At 35.1% G+C, this 17,053-nt stretch overlaps 1 protein-coding gene across 1 annotated transcript in view; it reads right to left on the bottom strand.

Moving 5' to 3' along the window:
• Positions 1 to 17,050, bottom strand: part of LOC108371429 (uncharacterized) — a gene marked incomplete at its 5' end in the record, with an annotated part of 40,807 nt that extends 23,757 nt beyond the window's left edge. Inside the window, one exon of the mRNA XM_017626988.1 lies at positions 14,501 to 17,050. Within this exon, the coding sequence (XP_017482477.1) occupies positions 14,501 to 17,050 (2,550 nt within the window). The remainder of the gene's footprint in view (positions 1 to 14,500) is intronic.
• Between the last annotated feature and the right edge of the window lie 3 nt (positions 17,051 to 17,053).

The following is a 17,053-nucleotide window of genomic DNA, read 5'->3' on the forward strand; positions in this document are numbered from 1 at the left end:
AAGATCTTAAAAAACCGCCTAAAGAGATAAAAAAAATCGGGGTTTCAAGAACTCGGCGACGATTTCGGGCTCTATCTCACGAATGGCTTGCTCGATATTCGCCTTAAGGGCCCTGAATCGTGAATGGATTTATCGCATAGCATCAGTCCATCAGGGCACCCGACAAAAAAAGTTCAACAGCCTCAAATCGCAGTTTCGAGGTGGCCAATTAAATTCCAGTCATAGAAACATCGAAGGTAAAGAGGACTAAGGCAAGCGCCTCCTTGAATTAATCGGTAGCGTTGGCACTGGGATGACCCTTTGGACGCCTTGGTAGGGCGAGCAAACAATAGCAAAGGTCAATAACATATCGGCGATTTGGGATTTGCCTAACATATCAAGGACACAAATATTTAGAATTGGAGCTACCGTCATGGGCTAATGGCTTGTTGGAAAATATGCAGCAATACATACTATTACAGTACTTCTCTTTATTAGAACATGCATAGCTATCAGCTGGAAGTTAACGATGAAAGCGTGCAGCATTTACTGTGTGAAGAATTTGAAAATAACTGAAGCTAACGCGGACGAAACATATGAATTATAAGGAAGTTTCTCGTCTGACTTCGTTTTCGTGGATGTGGAGGTGTAGAATTAGTGAAGCCTTTCACACTCTCTGAAAAATCTTTAGCAACAGTCCAGTTTACATAATCTAACATAGTAAAAAAATGTTGTCCGTCACAAGTAAGCTAATCGACTAGTTGAATGCTTTTGATTAGTAATAAATTGTAAGCAAACTTCACTGAAATGTCTTCGTCTTCTTTACAATAGTTACATGACTTTAAAGCACTTCAAACATAATTTCCATATTCTTTCAGAATTGCTTTTATTATGCAATGTTTGCAATATTTTATAAAAATTTGTTTTCTCATAAGTTTTTTTCCAAAGTAGTGTTGCCAATGTAAAATGTTTATGTGAGGTTGTAAATTTAATTTTCAGTAGATATCTCATTCGTTTGCTTCGTCGTGCATGCAAATTGTATTTGTTTTCATTACATATATGTACATACATACATATGTATATGTATATATTTTTTCAATATTGAGTGACATCCTTGGCCGCGTTTACGGATGATTTTGGTCGTCAGCATTGTGGTAGTTTTATTTATAAAATGCATTTAACTGCACGTACATACATATGTACATATGTTTATGTGTGTGGAATACTTGAGTACAGTGTTTAACAATTTTTTTTGACTCAACTTGAATGAAAAAATAAATTATTGCTGATAGCAAATTTATGTAAAGATCAGAATTTTTATGAGACATCGAAGTGATAATTTCGATGCGCCTTAGGATGCGTTCACACAGAATGCCGAGTGGTGCCGAGTGAAACAAGGAAGAGCGCAGCGGAGCTGCTGGTGTGCACACTGAAGGAAGCGGAGCAGAGCTTATTACATGAAGATATTACAAAACTGGCCTTGAATGAAAATCGGCTAAAATATTTGATTACTTTCATATAGCTACATTGATTTCGAAAGCTCGGAATAGCGTCGGTCGGCTCGGCCCCGCTTCCTGCGAGAACGCACTCTTATGAAGAATTTAGTTGTTTCGTGATAGGAAAATAAGCTTTGAGAGGGATGTGATTCAGAAGATTCTAATAACATTTCTGAGGCTACAGTTAATTGAAAAGCAAAGAAAAATGATCAAAATATAGCAGGAACCGAAAATAACCGTTAAATATTAAGATTTAATTTTTAGACCACGACAAAATCATTATTTTTTTTAATTGTTATTTCGGTCAAATTTAATCGTTATTTTGAATTTTTTATTTTTTAACCGTTATAATGGAGAGTGCGTTGTATGGCCGATTTAAAGCTTTTATAATCTAGGAAATCTGAAAAAAATAAAAAACTACGCTCAAAAACTGATTAAAAAAATAACGATTATTCTTGAAAAATAAAAATTATAAAATAATAAATTTGATTGTTGTTGATGAATTATATAGCAGTGTATAATGTCTATAATGTTGCCCAGGTGAATATACCAGGAGCAGTAGGGACTACTTGGCGAAAGAGAGACGCAATTGGCGGAAACAAATAAAAATAATTGAGCGTATTCTTGTTTTTGTGCAAGTCACAAATGTGAAATTTTCCTATTGTTTTTTTTATACAAAAATTTAAAATTTTTATATTTCAACTTATAAAAGACACTGCATTAGAAAATTTCCATAAGGTTGCTGTGAAAATAATTCTTATTTTTTTTAGTGTTGTATGTGCTTTCTTTTTTTTTTTAATTTTTTATTTAGAATTTTTTTGCTACTCCATTCGCTTAAAATTTTGGGTTTAGTAAAATATAGAAAAATGAATTTTGTAGCACACTGTATTCGAGTAAATACATATGTACATACAAATAAACACATGCATCATGCTGCAATTTTTTTTTATTTACTTCAAAAACGATGTGCAGGAGCTGCACGAAAACTGGCGTTCGTCGTTCTGACGTTGTTATTAACACCCACCTAGCTGTGCGCGTGCGCAGAAGTAACTCCGTTGTATATTTACATACGCGAGCATGTGTTTGATTAAATATAAGAATTCGCAATGTGCATACATATGTATGTACATATGTAGGAATGTTGTACGAAAATGTACACTTGCATATGCAATGTCAAATTTCGTAACAGCTACTGCTTGGTGGAACGTGCGACTTTTCAACAAAATGAATGAGCATTAAGTGCTCAAAAAAATACACAGATTTTTTTTTTTTAATTGTTTTTACGTCGGGAAAATAAATTTGTATTTTCTTAGAATTGATATAAAATATTTCAAAATAAACATTGCTTGATCAAATAAAAATATTTCCCTTTCCACAATAGAACCACGAATGGAAACTTTACAATTTTTTCAAGATAACTAGTTACTAAGATTAAGATTATGAAAAAGTACTTAGTCAAATTTTAAAGATAAATATGCATCATAATTTGACAATACGGGTCTCCTTATTTCCGAAATTCTACAGTTCTGGGTGGTATGTAGTTGGAAAAAAATTAATTTGGCCTATCCTAATGTACACACACACATATAAATGAATGCGTGAAGTATTTATTATTATTGTTAATGGAGTAAACGCGATTTTCCAATGCAATTTTTCATTGTGTGTTTTATAGTTATTTTTTTATTTAAATATTTTTTTTTTATAAATTTTTTTAATTTTTTGTGTGTAATTTATGCTCGTGTCCTCTTCAGACTACTGTTGTTTGCCATTATTTCTGAGATTGCATTTGTTCTTACAGCCAACTTTGTTCGTTGTATGTATGTATGTATGTACGTACATATATGTATGTATATTATTGCCGTTCATAATTTATTGTTGTGCTACTGTGCTTGAATGACGTGCAAGTAACACGTTGTGGTTATAAATTGTGGTATCATTATATGTGAATGCATCTGAATGGTGGCGGGTGGACACACACAGCTGTTGCTGCTGCTGCTTTGATTGGCTCTTTCTTGCTGTATGGTATTCTGTTGTTGCTGTTTTATTATGCGCTTAGCATCATTGTGAATTTAATGTTGCGACATTTGCATTTGACGGACATTGACTGTGATTTTCAATGTGAAATTCTTGCTCTTTAAAGCCGATTCTCGTTTTTGCTATAACCTGTATGTGTTTTTTTTNTGGGTTTAGTAAAATATAGAAAAATGAATTTTGTAGCACACTGTATTCGAGTAAATACATATGTACATACAAATAAACACATGCATCATGCTGCAATTTTTTTTTATTTACTTCAAAAACGATGTGCAGGAGCTGCACGAAAACTGGCGTTCGTCGTTCTGACGTTGTTATTAACACCCACCTAGCTGTGCGCGTGCGCAGAAGTAACTCCGTTGTATATTTACATACGCGAGCATGTGTTTGATTAAATATAAGAATTCGCAATGTGCATACATATGTATGTACATATGTAGGAATGTTGTACGAAAATGTACACTTGCATATGCAATGTCAAATTTCGTAACAGCTACTGCTTGGTGGAACGTGCGACTTTTCAACAAAATGAATGAGCATTAAGTGCTCAAAAAAATACACAGATTTTTTTTTTTTAATTGTTTTTACGTCGGGAAAATAAATTTGTATTTTCTTAGAATTGATATAAAATATTTCAAAATAAACATTGCTTGATCAAATAAAAATATTTCCCTTTCCACAATAGAACCACGAATGGAAACTTTACAATTTTTTCAAGATAACTAGTTACTAAGATTAAGATTATGAAAAAGTACTTAGTCAAATTTTAAAGATAAATATGCATCATAATTTGACAATACGGGTCTCCTTATTTCCGAAATTCTACAGTTCTGGGTGGTATGTAGTTGGAAAAAAATTAATTTGGCCTATCCTAATGTACACACACACATATAAATGAATGCGTGAAGTATTTATTATTATTGTTAATGGAGTAAACGCGATTTTCCAATGCAATTTTTCATTGTGTGTTTTATAGTTATTTTTTTATTTAAATATTTTTTTTTTATAAATTTTTTTAATTTTTTGTGTGTAATTTATGCTCGTGTCCTCTTCAGACTACTGTTGTTTGCCATTATTTCTGAGATTGCATTTGTTCTTACAGCCAACTTTGTTCGTTGTATGTATGTATGTATGTACGTACATATATGTATGTATATTATTGCCGTTCATAATTTATTGTTGTGCTACTGTGCTTGAATGACGTGCAAGTAACACGTTGTGGTTATAAATTGTGGTATCATTATATGTGAATGCATCTGAATGGTGGCGGGTGGACACACACAGCTGTTGCTGCTGCTGCTTTGATTGGCTCTTTCTTGCTGTATGGTATTCTGTTGTTGCTGTTTTATTATGCGCTTAGCATCATTGTGAATTTAATGTTGCGACATTTGCATTTGACGGACATTGACTGTGATTTTCAATGTGAAATTCTTGCTCTTTAAAGCCGATTCTCGTTTTTGCTATAACCTGTATGTGTTTTTTTTTGTTAGTGTCTTTTTGGTATTCTTTTTGTGACTGCCACCGCCATTGCTAAGTATCATTGATATTGTGGACACTTTTTTATGTTATGTACAATTCTGCGTGTTGATATTTAATTCTTTTGTCATTTTTTTCACATACGCGTTGAAAATTTTTCGCGAAGCTTTTGCTTTGTTTTCGTATTTCCTTATTATTATTCCTTTTGGTGTTAGCGTTAATTGTGATTCATTTTAGCCAGCAGCACTCTATGGCATGACCTTTTAAGGCGTTAAAAAATTAGCAACAGTACCGTTAAATAATTCATGGATGAGTCATGGAAATGTTCTGTTTAATTTGTTACTGATTTTTGGTTTGCATTAATAAACGTTTGCTCACATGAAGCTCAGGCAAAGGAATTTCCAATTACTTCGTCATTACGGCAAGATAATTTTATGTCACTCACTCGGGCCACTCATCAGAGGATAGAAGTATTTGCTACGCAGATCAACAGAAGCGAAATATGTATTTATTTTGTAAGTCAGAAGACAGTTGAGAATTATGGTTGATAAGCGTGGTGCGAACTAGACCTAAGATGTAATACTATCAAAGCAGAGTTCAGAAATGAAAGAAGAGAGTGTTTGAAAGGGCTAACTCAATTAACCAATTCAAAAAGTATATGAAATATAAAAATACCGTAGCGTAACTAAAGAATGTTAAGAAATCTTTAGTTTGAACATTTCGAATGTTTGAAGAGATTTGCCACGTGTTTAAAAAGTTACATTCAAATTATTCAGTAAGTTGGATGAATTATTAAAAGATGGGTATAAATCAAAATGAGTTTGAAAAGGATTTATTCCTGACCTTTATTTAGGAGGGTTGCCATTTGTTCAAATTCGAATTAGTTCATCAGTTTATTGAAATACATGTGTATTACAATGTCAGACGAAAGAGATTTAAGAAGATTTTATTTTGAGAATACTTTTGAAAATGAATTTAAAAAATCAGAGGTCAAACTAGAAGTTTTATTTTTTTAATTAATAACTTTTTTCAACGGGGTAGGGTGATCTGAAATTCGTTGTAAAGGAAAACTATGCGAGACTGCTCTACGCTCAGAAACGGCTGCACGATTTTGATCAAATATGGCACTTGGATCTCTTATAAATCTGACTAACATTTGGAATATTTTTTAAGTTTATGAAATTCAATTTTGGGCATTTTAACGCCAAGCGGGTTCACTAGTTTTAATATAACGCCTATGCACGAGTATACATACATATATATGGATATAAATATGTATTTAACCTTCCCTATATTTTTTTTTGGTTTTTACATTCCTCATATATCTTTTACATTATGGGGCTTGCACAAGCATAAACTATTCAAGCTCTGTCGCATTGTTTACTAAATCATTATCGAACCAAAAACTCCATCAACATTTGCCTCAGAGCAGCTGAATTCCTAGCTATTGAGCCACTTAAGAACTTTTGCTTCTCAGTGCGTTGTTGAGTTCTTTGTTCACTTGCATAAATATTCAAATTGTTTAGACGCTGTTAACCGCAACAAGGTCAGCTTTAACCCATCAACAATAGAATGCCTACTTAAGTTATAAATTTCAACGAAAACTTAGAATACTTTAAAACAGGTTCAGTTCGAACAAATGCTCTGCAATTAAGCACCACGAATTAGCATAAATCGGAAGTTGGCTCAACACTTGTCACAAGCCTCTTTTGACACAATACATACATACATATATTCATATAACAAGCTTGCAGCGCATTTTAATCTATGCTAATGAGATTGCTGATTATAGGTTTTTTCCACCAACAAATTGATTGGCCGAGAGATTATGAGCGGTAGTGAGTGACACATATGAATGCATGATTGTACATTAGGGTGGTCAATAAAAAAGTAAGGTATGAATTTTAACTAATTTTAATGCTCTCCCACCCCAGGATTGTTCTATATCTAAAAAATATAGCTCGTTTTTTTTATATTTGGTTCATACACCAGTAACCGCGGTTAAAGAAGTGTGATGAGGAGCAGCTATAACTTTTACCTTAGTAAATTAGCTTCAAGCTCAATAAAGTGGTTGAAAATATTTTGAAATCAAAAAAATATTTAGAAGTCGCTCAAAGCGCTTACAACTTTCCATGTACTTTATTTGAAAAAAAAAATTCCTTGAAGTGGTATAGAAATCTTAAAAATCAATATTTTTGGATCAGAAAAGGCGGTTTCTCTTCAGGAGACTTCCAACAATAATACCCAATTGTTTATTTAACCATTTGTTAATATTAACAATTTTTTAATTGTTTTTTTCCCTTGACATGGAGAACGACATTAATTTTTTTTGATTTCGAAATAAAAAAAACGGTAGTATATTTTTTTGACTTAAAACAAGTTTAGGGGGTGAGAGCATTAAAATTCGGACTTTACTTTTTTCACATGCATTTTTGAACCATCTAATGTACATACACATCTCTGTAACAAGTAGGTATGACTGTTAGATTTTTAAGCAGTTATTTATGGCTTGATTGACATTTTATATGTATGTTTACAAAAAATATTTGAAATCATTACTTTATCATCATTATGTAGGAATTTTAATGAAAAAAAAAGTTCTAACCATTTTTATGAGGTGGCGCCAATAATGTTGTCAGCCTTAAGCTGTCATTATGCGGCTTATTAAAATCTTGTTATTTTAATTTTTTACTTTAAAAAACTTAAAATTTTAATAAGAATTTGTGTCAAATATTTCTTTCGTAACTACAAGCTGTGCGAATCAGAGTAACATTAAACATTATAAGGCAGCAGAATTAATGATTTTGGAAGTTATAAAGCACAGCACATGTAAATAGCTTAGCATTTTAGACAATATTTCTATTTTTTAAATGTTAGTTAGGCTCTTTTACTTGAGAAATGTCATCGCCGCACATAAGACAATAAAAAAAAAATACTGGAAAATTGTGATATTGCAAAAAAAAAAATTTTGCCTAAATAAATTTTTGCTGTGCAATAAATTACTATATTACTATAAGTGACCTTAGGATCAAGGTGGAGGAATGGAATTTTTAGGGATTGCAGTCCAAAGTTCAAGCCTTAATTTAAGCCTAAGTGGAAACTTCCATCACCTTTTTTAAGTGTATTTTCACTAATAGTAGTTGCGAGTTCTAGCTTTAATTTAAGCCTATGTGGAAGGTTCTATCACCATTTGTTTCTTTCCAGGAGCTTCTAAAATATTGCAAAAGACGCGACTTTGTGACATTTTGACCTCGTTTTTCTCTAAATCTTAAGCTGATGGAAACTTTACACTTAGGGATTCGTAATCAGCACAAGAAAGTCTACCAAAAAAAGCTCTAAGTTGTTGCACCAACATTTCTCCCATTTTTGTTGGCCTGCATTATTTTTCGAAAAATTCTTAATGAAGTAATTAGTTGGCTAGTCATAATTTTTTTACCAAACGCTTACAAAACGTGTCAGGTATCATTTCATTACTCAAAAGAGATATGTATTTATTTATTTATAATTGGCACTAGGCAGTTACAAAACTACACATAAATAATTTTTGCCAGCTCATGCAGGGTGTTCCCTCTGCCAATTATTCCCGGGTTGGGATCTCTGTGTGAAAAATTTTCTTAAAAGCGAGCGTTGTTACGCATTACCGAGGGATATTGGTCTTTGAATTTAGATGGCGTCAAGGTCTTAGAAATCACGAGCTTTTAATTTAAAATTGTTGTACAGATTTATTGATACATATAACTAATCATCTATTTATCTAAATCTGTATTCTTAATTTAACGGTTAGTTATCGGCATTGTTATCGATAAGTTATCGATAAATATATGGTTAGGGATAAATCGATGCAAGTAAATCCAAGTACATACTCGATTTTTTTTACTGCGATCCAAGTAGATACCGAAAAAAGTACTTGTATCGGAAGCGCTAAACTTATTATGCTTCAGCATCTTCTTTGAAAAGCAGCCCATTAGAGGAATGGGAAGATATTTGGAAAAGTTTATGTTTTTGGGAAATATAATGAAAAAGAAGTTCTTTTCCTAAACTTATTTTATATGAAAAAACTTTATGTATTAATCTTGTAAAAATGTATTCTATTGTTCTTGAAATCAAATACTACACAAAAATAATTGTTGTCTTAAATTTTTGGATGAACAATTATTTAAAGAAAAATAATTTTGTAAAAACTCATATTTTTTGTGAAAAAAATACAATAACTTTGAAAAATATTCAAAATCGTAGTTCTATGTACAAGTACTCGATACTTATAAGGTATCGATACCTTGTTTGACACAAGTACAAGTACAAGTACTGATTTGAGTAATACCTTGATGGTATCGATTTATCCCTATTTATCGACATGGTTATCGTTATGATTTTATTCACAATTACAAATATGGGTTTTTATCAGAATTTATGTATGTATGTGTTGTCATCTTTTTTTTTGACGTACAACTGATATTATCTCTGATATATGTACATACGTATTTATCGGTTTCGGTTGGCAGCAATAGTTGTCGAATAATTATTTATCGATTACATTATTTATGTATTTATTAAGCTAAGCTATCGATGGAGTATTGTTATACAAATAATTAAAAAAAAATTGCACTCGTCTCATTTATAAAGTTGTTATCAATATTATCATGGATGTATTTATCGATTTCAATTGGTTGCTTTAGTTGTCGATATATTTATTGTAAGGGTTTTATTTAAGCATTCACCGACATTTTTATCAATTTATTTATTGGTTTGATATCAATATTGCTACTGTTAAGTTATCGAGGGAAATATCGATATTTTTCTCGATATCGGTTGGGGTCTATGGTTATCGATAAATTTATTAACGCAGTTATTTATACATGTATTGATATTTTCATCAACATATTAATTGTTTTCATATCGGAGTTGTTGTCGGTATCGAAATTCACAATTTTAGTGGAGGCTCCTATGAACTACGTGCAATTTGAAGTGGATGGCATATACGCTAAACCCAATATGTTCCCTATGTATACTTTGTTCAATGAAAAATTCTACCAATCATTATTTACGAGTATTACAGACTAGAGGTGCAAAACTATCGATAGTCAGACCATCGATAGTTTTCGATATTATTTTCAGAACTATCGATATATCGTCGATAGTATCGTATTTATATGGTTTTGGTTCAATTTTCGTATGAAGATTTCCTTAAGAATATATTTCGAAACTACGTTTGGATATTCTTGTAAACTACTGTACACTTTTTTTAATTGTTTAACCGTTAAGTTAGAAGTAAAGTTATTGAAAATTTGAAATGAATTGAAATGGAAAAAAATTGGGCATACTGAAATTTTATATTTGTGGTTTTAGATATCCTCCGTCATATATAAGGCATTCATCAAGTAAATTTCAATTTTAGAAGAAGANGATGCAAGGTTTTCCGTCATTTTCGAAATTTGACATTACTCTTTTAAAAAAGTAGCAACCAAATTTTTAGTTCAACTTGGATGTTTAAGAGAAATGTAAAGAAAAGAAGAAATAAAACTAAAATAAATACTGAATCACATGTCTGTCGGACTATCGATAGGACCAAAAAACAATCGATAGTAGGGAAAAATAAAAAACATCGATACTATCGATAGTACCATCGATAGTTTTGCACCTCTATTACAGACTGGCGCCATCAAAAATAGTAAAATAGAGTGTTGCGAAATTAATTGAATTTGTTTATTTTTGTTCTACAACAAAATTGCCAACTCATTTCAAACTAGTTTTAGCAAATTTTCGGAAAATTGTTTACCTTCTAATCGACTAGTTAGTAGTACAAGCAACAGGCAATTTTGAATGACGTGCTTACAATAGACAAGCAAATTCGGGCAAAGGAGTGAGTACATACAAATGTATGTATATAAGTATGTATATATATCTATGTATTTGTGTGTTTATATGTAGGTATTTGTAATTAAAATATTTTCATAATAGGCTGCCACAATAATTTGCACTTGCATACTTATATACCTATGTAGATATGTATGTATGTATGTATGTATAGCCAGTAGATTTGAAATTTTTTTAGTGGGTCAAATTAACTTTGTACAAAATCCCACGCGATGCAGTAAGTAGTTGGATATGTATGTGTGTATGTATGTGTTAACATGTTCAAAACGAACACAGTTAGAAATCTAGTACACACAAATACATATAGACATACATATGTACATATGCCTTCATGCAGTTACCATTGATTAGCGGAAGACAGAGGGTGGATTTGGAAATTCGTGTCCCTGACCTGCTGCAATTTTCGAATAAAAATTTTAATTGTTTCACTAAGCGTCAAATTCAGTTGCATGAGTGCTTGTTAAGAACAACTAACTGTAAACAAATTAAAATAATTGAAGTTATTAACTGGCCATTAAAATGTAAAAAAAAACAACAGCAAAAAAAAAATCCACAAAACAATTGCGAAATTAAAGTAATTTTAAATAAACACAGAAAATACGGCTAATCTAAGCATTTATTCATATATATGTACATATGTACATATGTTAAAGTGCGTATGTACATAGTACACTGCCGACAAAAAGTATTGGCACAGCAAAGTTTTCACAATATATGCATAAATTTTTTTTTCTAATATTTTTTCCGACAATGTTTTATAAAAATATGGTTCATTCTACAACAAAAAAAAATTGTAATTTTTAAAATTTGTAAAAAACTCGCGAAAATTCAGCAAATATTCAACTGTTTAATCAGATATTTTGGGATTTTTTTAAGTACGCAGTTTTGCAGCCCATTAAATTCTAGTAAAAAAACTGCATGTTCGGAGTTAGTCAAAAATCGCATTGATTTTTAAGTTTTGTTGAAGGTGTTTAGCATTTTTGCATATAAAGTATTTTCGAAAAAAATTTATTGTATGGAAAAACTGCCAAAAATTGGGCTACAAATCCGCATACTCAAAAAAATTCTAAAAAATCTGATTAAAAAATGGAAAATTTGCATGAAAATTAATTGAATTTACGTGATTTTTGCACAAAGTTTAGGAATTATATTTTTATGTTTTTTGTTGCAGAATGTGCCATATTTTTATAAAAATTTGGCGGAAAAATATTAGAAAAAAAAATTGTGAAAAATTTGCAGTGCCAATACTTTTTGCCGGCAGTGTAAGTTTGTGTGTGTGCGTATGTGCGGCGAGGCATGTCAATTGAGATATCAATTACAAATGCCCAAAGTGATTATATAATTCTGATTGACAATTTTTCGCATTGCACAGCTTAGCTTGTTTGAGCAAAAAGCTTAAAGAAAATCAAAAAAAAAAAATATAATAAAAAAGTTACAAATGACTCAAATTAAAAAATAAATCGCTTAGAATATAAAAAACTATGCAAATTGTTATGCTTGCGGGATTATTGACATGTTTCGCATAAGAACGGCAGAAATTAACGCATTAAAATTTCAACAGAATTTGTAAAAAAAGTGGGAAAAAATTTTAATTTAACAAAAAACGGCATGTATGTAGCCCACATGCACACGTTGCAACTAATTTTACCATAGAATGCAAGCAACTTATTTATTTATTCAGTAGGCTACTCAAGCCGCCACTCAGCCAACCACTCAGTGAGTCAGTTCGCCGGCCGTCAGCCACGCACTCAAGCGCGTTTGCATTATTCAACTGATAAATTTATGAAAATTAATTATTTTATATGTATTATACAAATTTACACAAATAATTTTTATGTAGCTGTGAAGTAGTGCCATTAATAATAAAAAAAATCATGCTGTGGCGAGTAGTTGACAAAGTGCTGTGTAAGTTTTTTTTTTTTTTGTAATATTCTTGGCGATTTTTTAAGCTCAACTCTAATTATGGACACTGCCTGGTTGATGGAATTATTTTTCAATTACAGGAAAATTATAACAAATTGTTTAAAATATTGCAGGTATTTTTGAGAAGACTAATTGCTTCTTAAAATAAACCAAATCAATTCAGATTAAGTAAAAGGTATAATTTTTTAAGTTGGGAATGCGTAGGGAAGGCCTACATAATGCTTGGCAACCGCACTAATTCTTCTATGCTAAGGGGTTGACGCCCCGACTAAGGCAAAATTATAAAATAAAATCTTTTCTGCTGCATAGGGTAGTTTAGGTTAGGTTGAAGTGGCTACTACTGCTCATATCCATACCAGCATACCAACAGGATCTATATCCGGAATTGATTAATTTAAGCTCAGGGTTTCAATGGTTTCACCGCCCATGAACCTAAGGGCCATTTCCTCGACTGCCTGTTAAATTTAACTTCCCTTTAAACACATCGACTGCCTATTATATGAATGTGATTGATAAATGATAAATGTAACAGGCAGTCGAGAAAACAGTCCCTAGTCTCCTACTCCGAACGCGAGACATTCGAATTCGTATTTAGGATCTTCTTCGTTTTTGTAGCATCCGACGAAGCCATTCTAAGTGATTTGAATTGAAGAATCGTAGTATATTTAGATTAAAAGTGACGATTCGCATGCTTAAACTCTTTCTATATGACAAAATTTCAAAGATGTGTGCTTCTAAAGTTCCAGCATCCATAGCTGATCTGCCATCACCTGAAGTGATCTACGGAAATTTGCTACAGTTTATGACCTACTTGTGACAAAGTTTAGAGCTTTTAGAGCTACCTGACTATCTGAGAAAATAGTTTAAAAAGCATTGTCAGTACACAGTCGGCAGTCTTCTTTAATCCAGAAGTTCTGCTTGGAAGACCATGCAATGATCTGATAGGTTGAACGACTTTTTTATTCCTAGACGAAGCCTAATAAGAATTGAGGAGCGGCCACGGTAATTCACTTTCCAGCTGGAAAAATTTTGTACGATAACGGCATCATGTTTTGAAGGCGCCTCTTCAACAAAAATGACCAGCGATCTTACACCGGGAGCTTTGACTGGCCAAACGCCAACGGAAACCGTTGGAGCTGCTATGAGGGTGAAATCCGGATATCAATGTATGTACATGTAATGTATCTTATCGATTTTTGATGCCTTTACTTCGTTCAAGGCCAGGTTAGGTTAAGATATTGCGACAGGGACCATTAAAAGGTTGACCATTCTAAACGATTACGATTATTCTAAATATAAAAGCAGAGTATGCTTAGAAAGAAGTTAAGCCACAGGCTGATACCAGTTCCAGGAGTTGAGACAGTTAAACCTCAGCCTACCGAAAGACGAAGAGCATATGAGAAAATTTTAAGATTATTCTGCCCTTTATCTTCCAAACAGTTGTGGTAATCGGAATCCGGTGAAATCCATAACTTTCCTGCATATAACCCAAATGGAGTGGGATCTGTCAGCAGTATATGTAAGCAGAATATCCTGCAATTTCCCTCTTTGTTCACCTATCGACTTATTTTTTGTAAGTCAAGGCTTTCATCCCCGTTCTTGGAAGTCTCAAATCATGTGCAAGAGATTATTTGATTTGTTAATTAGATCTAATAATTTGTTAACTATTTAGCTACAAATATGCATAAGTATCAACTAAAAAGTTTTTCTCTACTTACATAAGACATTGTGACTTGATTACTGTTGTTCGCGGCCATGGCATTGCGCTTGCCCAACAGCGATTGATTCATGCGATTCGTACCATAGTACATTTCCCAAATGCTCGGCTTCTTTCGATGCCATTCCAAAATTGAGTCCTTATCACCTGATTCGCCCGATTCCGCGCCGCTACCATTACCAGCCGAATTGCAGCCGCCACCATTTGGTTTACCTTTACCGCCGATTTCGGCATCCGCCGGTGGCGCTGATAATGTTTTCGCATCTAATTTACTCAATACCGGCTGCTGGAATGAGAGATTGCGTTGCAGTTGCGTTGTGGGCACATGCAAGGTTATCACATTTTGATCACGTTCGCGCTGTCTACGCTCTGCGGTGTAACGATCGCGATGCGGTAGCGATGGACGACGTTGCTGCTGCGCTAGCGACGTTTGAGACGATACGCGTTGCAAAGTTTCCGACTCTGCATAACAATTGGTGACGGGAAATACCTCAGTAAGGGATTTTCGCTTCATTTTGAAATTCGGATCACTCGCGCAGCGTATCGAGGCGATTTGTTCACGTATACTCACGGGCACGCCATCGCAGATTGCCTCGTAGTTGCCGGCGATGTAACCGTAATCCGACTCGATCGTACCGAGACTGTGCGTCGAACGGCGACGCTCGAAGGCCTTCTTCATTTTTACGATATTGTGATTTCTTACAAGCCCGCTGCATAGTTGACGTATTTCCAATTCGCTGTGCTGGTTCATGCGATCCAAATAGTTTTCCAACTCGTTTTTCAGCGTCTTAATCATGCCTTCCAGCTCATGTGGCAGTTGCTGCGCAGGCGCCGCAGGATTATTCAAATGTGCATCGGGGCTGTGCGTACCGGCGCTGCCACTCGCCTGCGAGAGCAAACGTATCTTGTCGCGCACATCCTCGAGCAGCTCACGCGTGTTCTGGAAGTGCAGCTGATCTTCATAGCGTTTCATGTAGTGGTCTGCGACCGAAACCGACTTTTCCGAAACGGTGCCCGTACCAGCAACGATATCACTTTCGACACGATACGCATCGTCAGGGCAGGAATTTATATACTTTGCACACTTATAATTATTCTCCTCCTCCTGCTCATCGGTGAGAAAAGTGGGATTATCGATGCCACCATCGCGCAATTGCTGTGGCTTGCGCAACTTGCCGCCAGCAGTGCGCTCATTGACTAGCAAAAATGAGTCGAGGTCTATGTCGAGCAGCGAATCGTCCACCATATCGTCGGGCCATGAGCGACGCGGTTGATTGGCGGGATCGTAGCCCTCCATAATGGTGGGCAAATAATGATGCGGGTGTTGGGGTACACGGCTAGCTAACTTATCGCCGCCGCTAGCATCCAACGCGTGCGGTGGCATCGGCAGGTATGCGTGGTGATGATGATGATGATGCTGGGTCTGTACAAAGGCAGCAATGCGTTCGTGCGAACTTAGACTTGGAAAATTTTTCAAATGGCGATCGAGATTCTCGATGCTGGTCTCGAGTATGCGCAGATTATCGCTGAAATATTGCGATTGTGAATCTGTGTATTCCTCGGAGGTTTGTCGTTGTAATAAGAATTGCAAGCTAGCCGGCACTTTGCTGACCGCGCCAAATGTGCTCTTCGGCGCATCCTGCGAACTATTGCCAGCCTTGCTGGGGTATCGGGCCGCCGATGCAGTTGCATCGCCAGCTTCACCATCGCAATCGTCCTCGCCACCGTCCAACTCGCTGCAACCAGCAATACCACTTTCGCCGTTTCGACTTGCCGCCGTGCCGTTGCGACGTCCATAATAACGCTGTGTCACACCTCCTTTGCTGTTCATATCCCGCGCGTGGCTATGAACCATCGTTGTTGCGGCCGTTGTTGTTGCCGGCGCCGCTGTGTTTTTGCTGTTGCTATTCCCGCTGACAGTTGTTTTGACTGCACTTTTACTGCTGCTCTTACCAGTACCGGCTCCAACACCAACACCCCCAGTGCCAGTGCCAGTGCCACTCACGTCTAGGATATCTATAACCGGTTCACAATAGATATGCTCGTCCAGTGAATATGTGGAGCAAACATTCGAACTGTAGTAACCGGACGAGCCGCTTTTGTCCGTCGAATAGTGCGACTGATGTGAACTGGTGCGTCCGCGGCGCACACTGCCACCACCGCTCTGGGCCAATTTGGAATCGCTGGTTTTTGACGACGTTGTGACTTTGCCGCCGTTGCTACCCCGTGTCGTCGTCCCCGTCCCCGTTTTCGTTGTGGTTGTCGTCACTTCGTTGTGTTCGTCGGCACTCACGCTACTAGACGCGGTCGTCGTCGTTGTTATTGTCGAACTGGTAGACTGTTTCTTGACGCGCACTGCTGCACCCGGTGCTGAGGTGGTTGCTATTGGCACTGTTGATTTAGCTTTTGCTGTTGCTGTTGCTGTTGCAGCTGCTGCCGTCTTCGTGGCCGTTGATACTCTGAATGGCGCACCACTATCGACATCGCTGGCGACTAGTAAACTGGCGTAACCATCATTGCTGTTCGCATAGTTTAGCCTGTTTTTGGTAGTGTT

The sequence above is a fragment of the Rhagoletis zephyria genome, unplaced genomic scaffold (assembly GCF_001687245.7).
Source record: "Rhagoletis zephyria isolate East Lansing unplaced genomic scaffold, Rhagoletis_zephyria_1.1 Rzeph_scaffold_04977, whole genome shotgun sequence".
NCBI lineage: Eukaryota > Metazoa > Arthropoda > Insecta > Diptera > Tephritidae > Rhagoletis > Rhagoletis zephyria.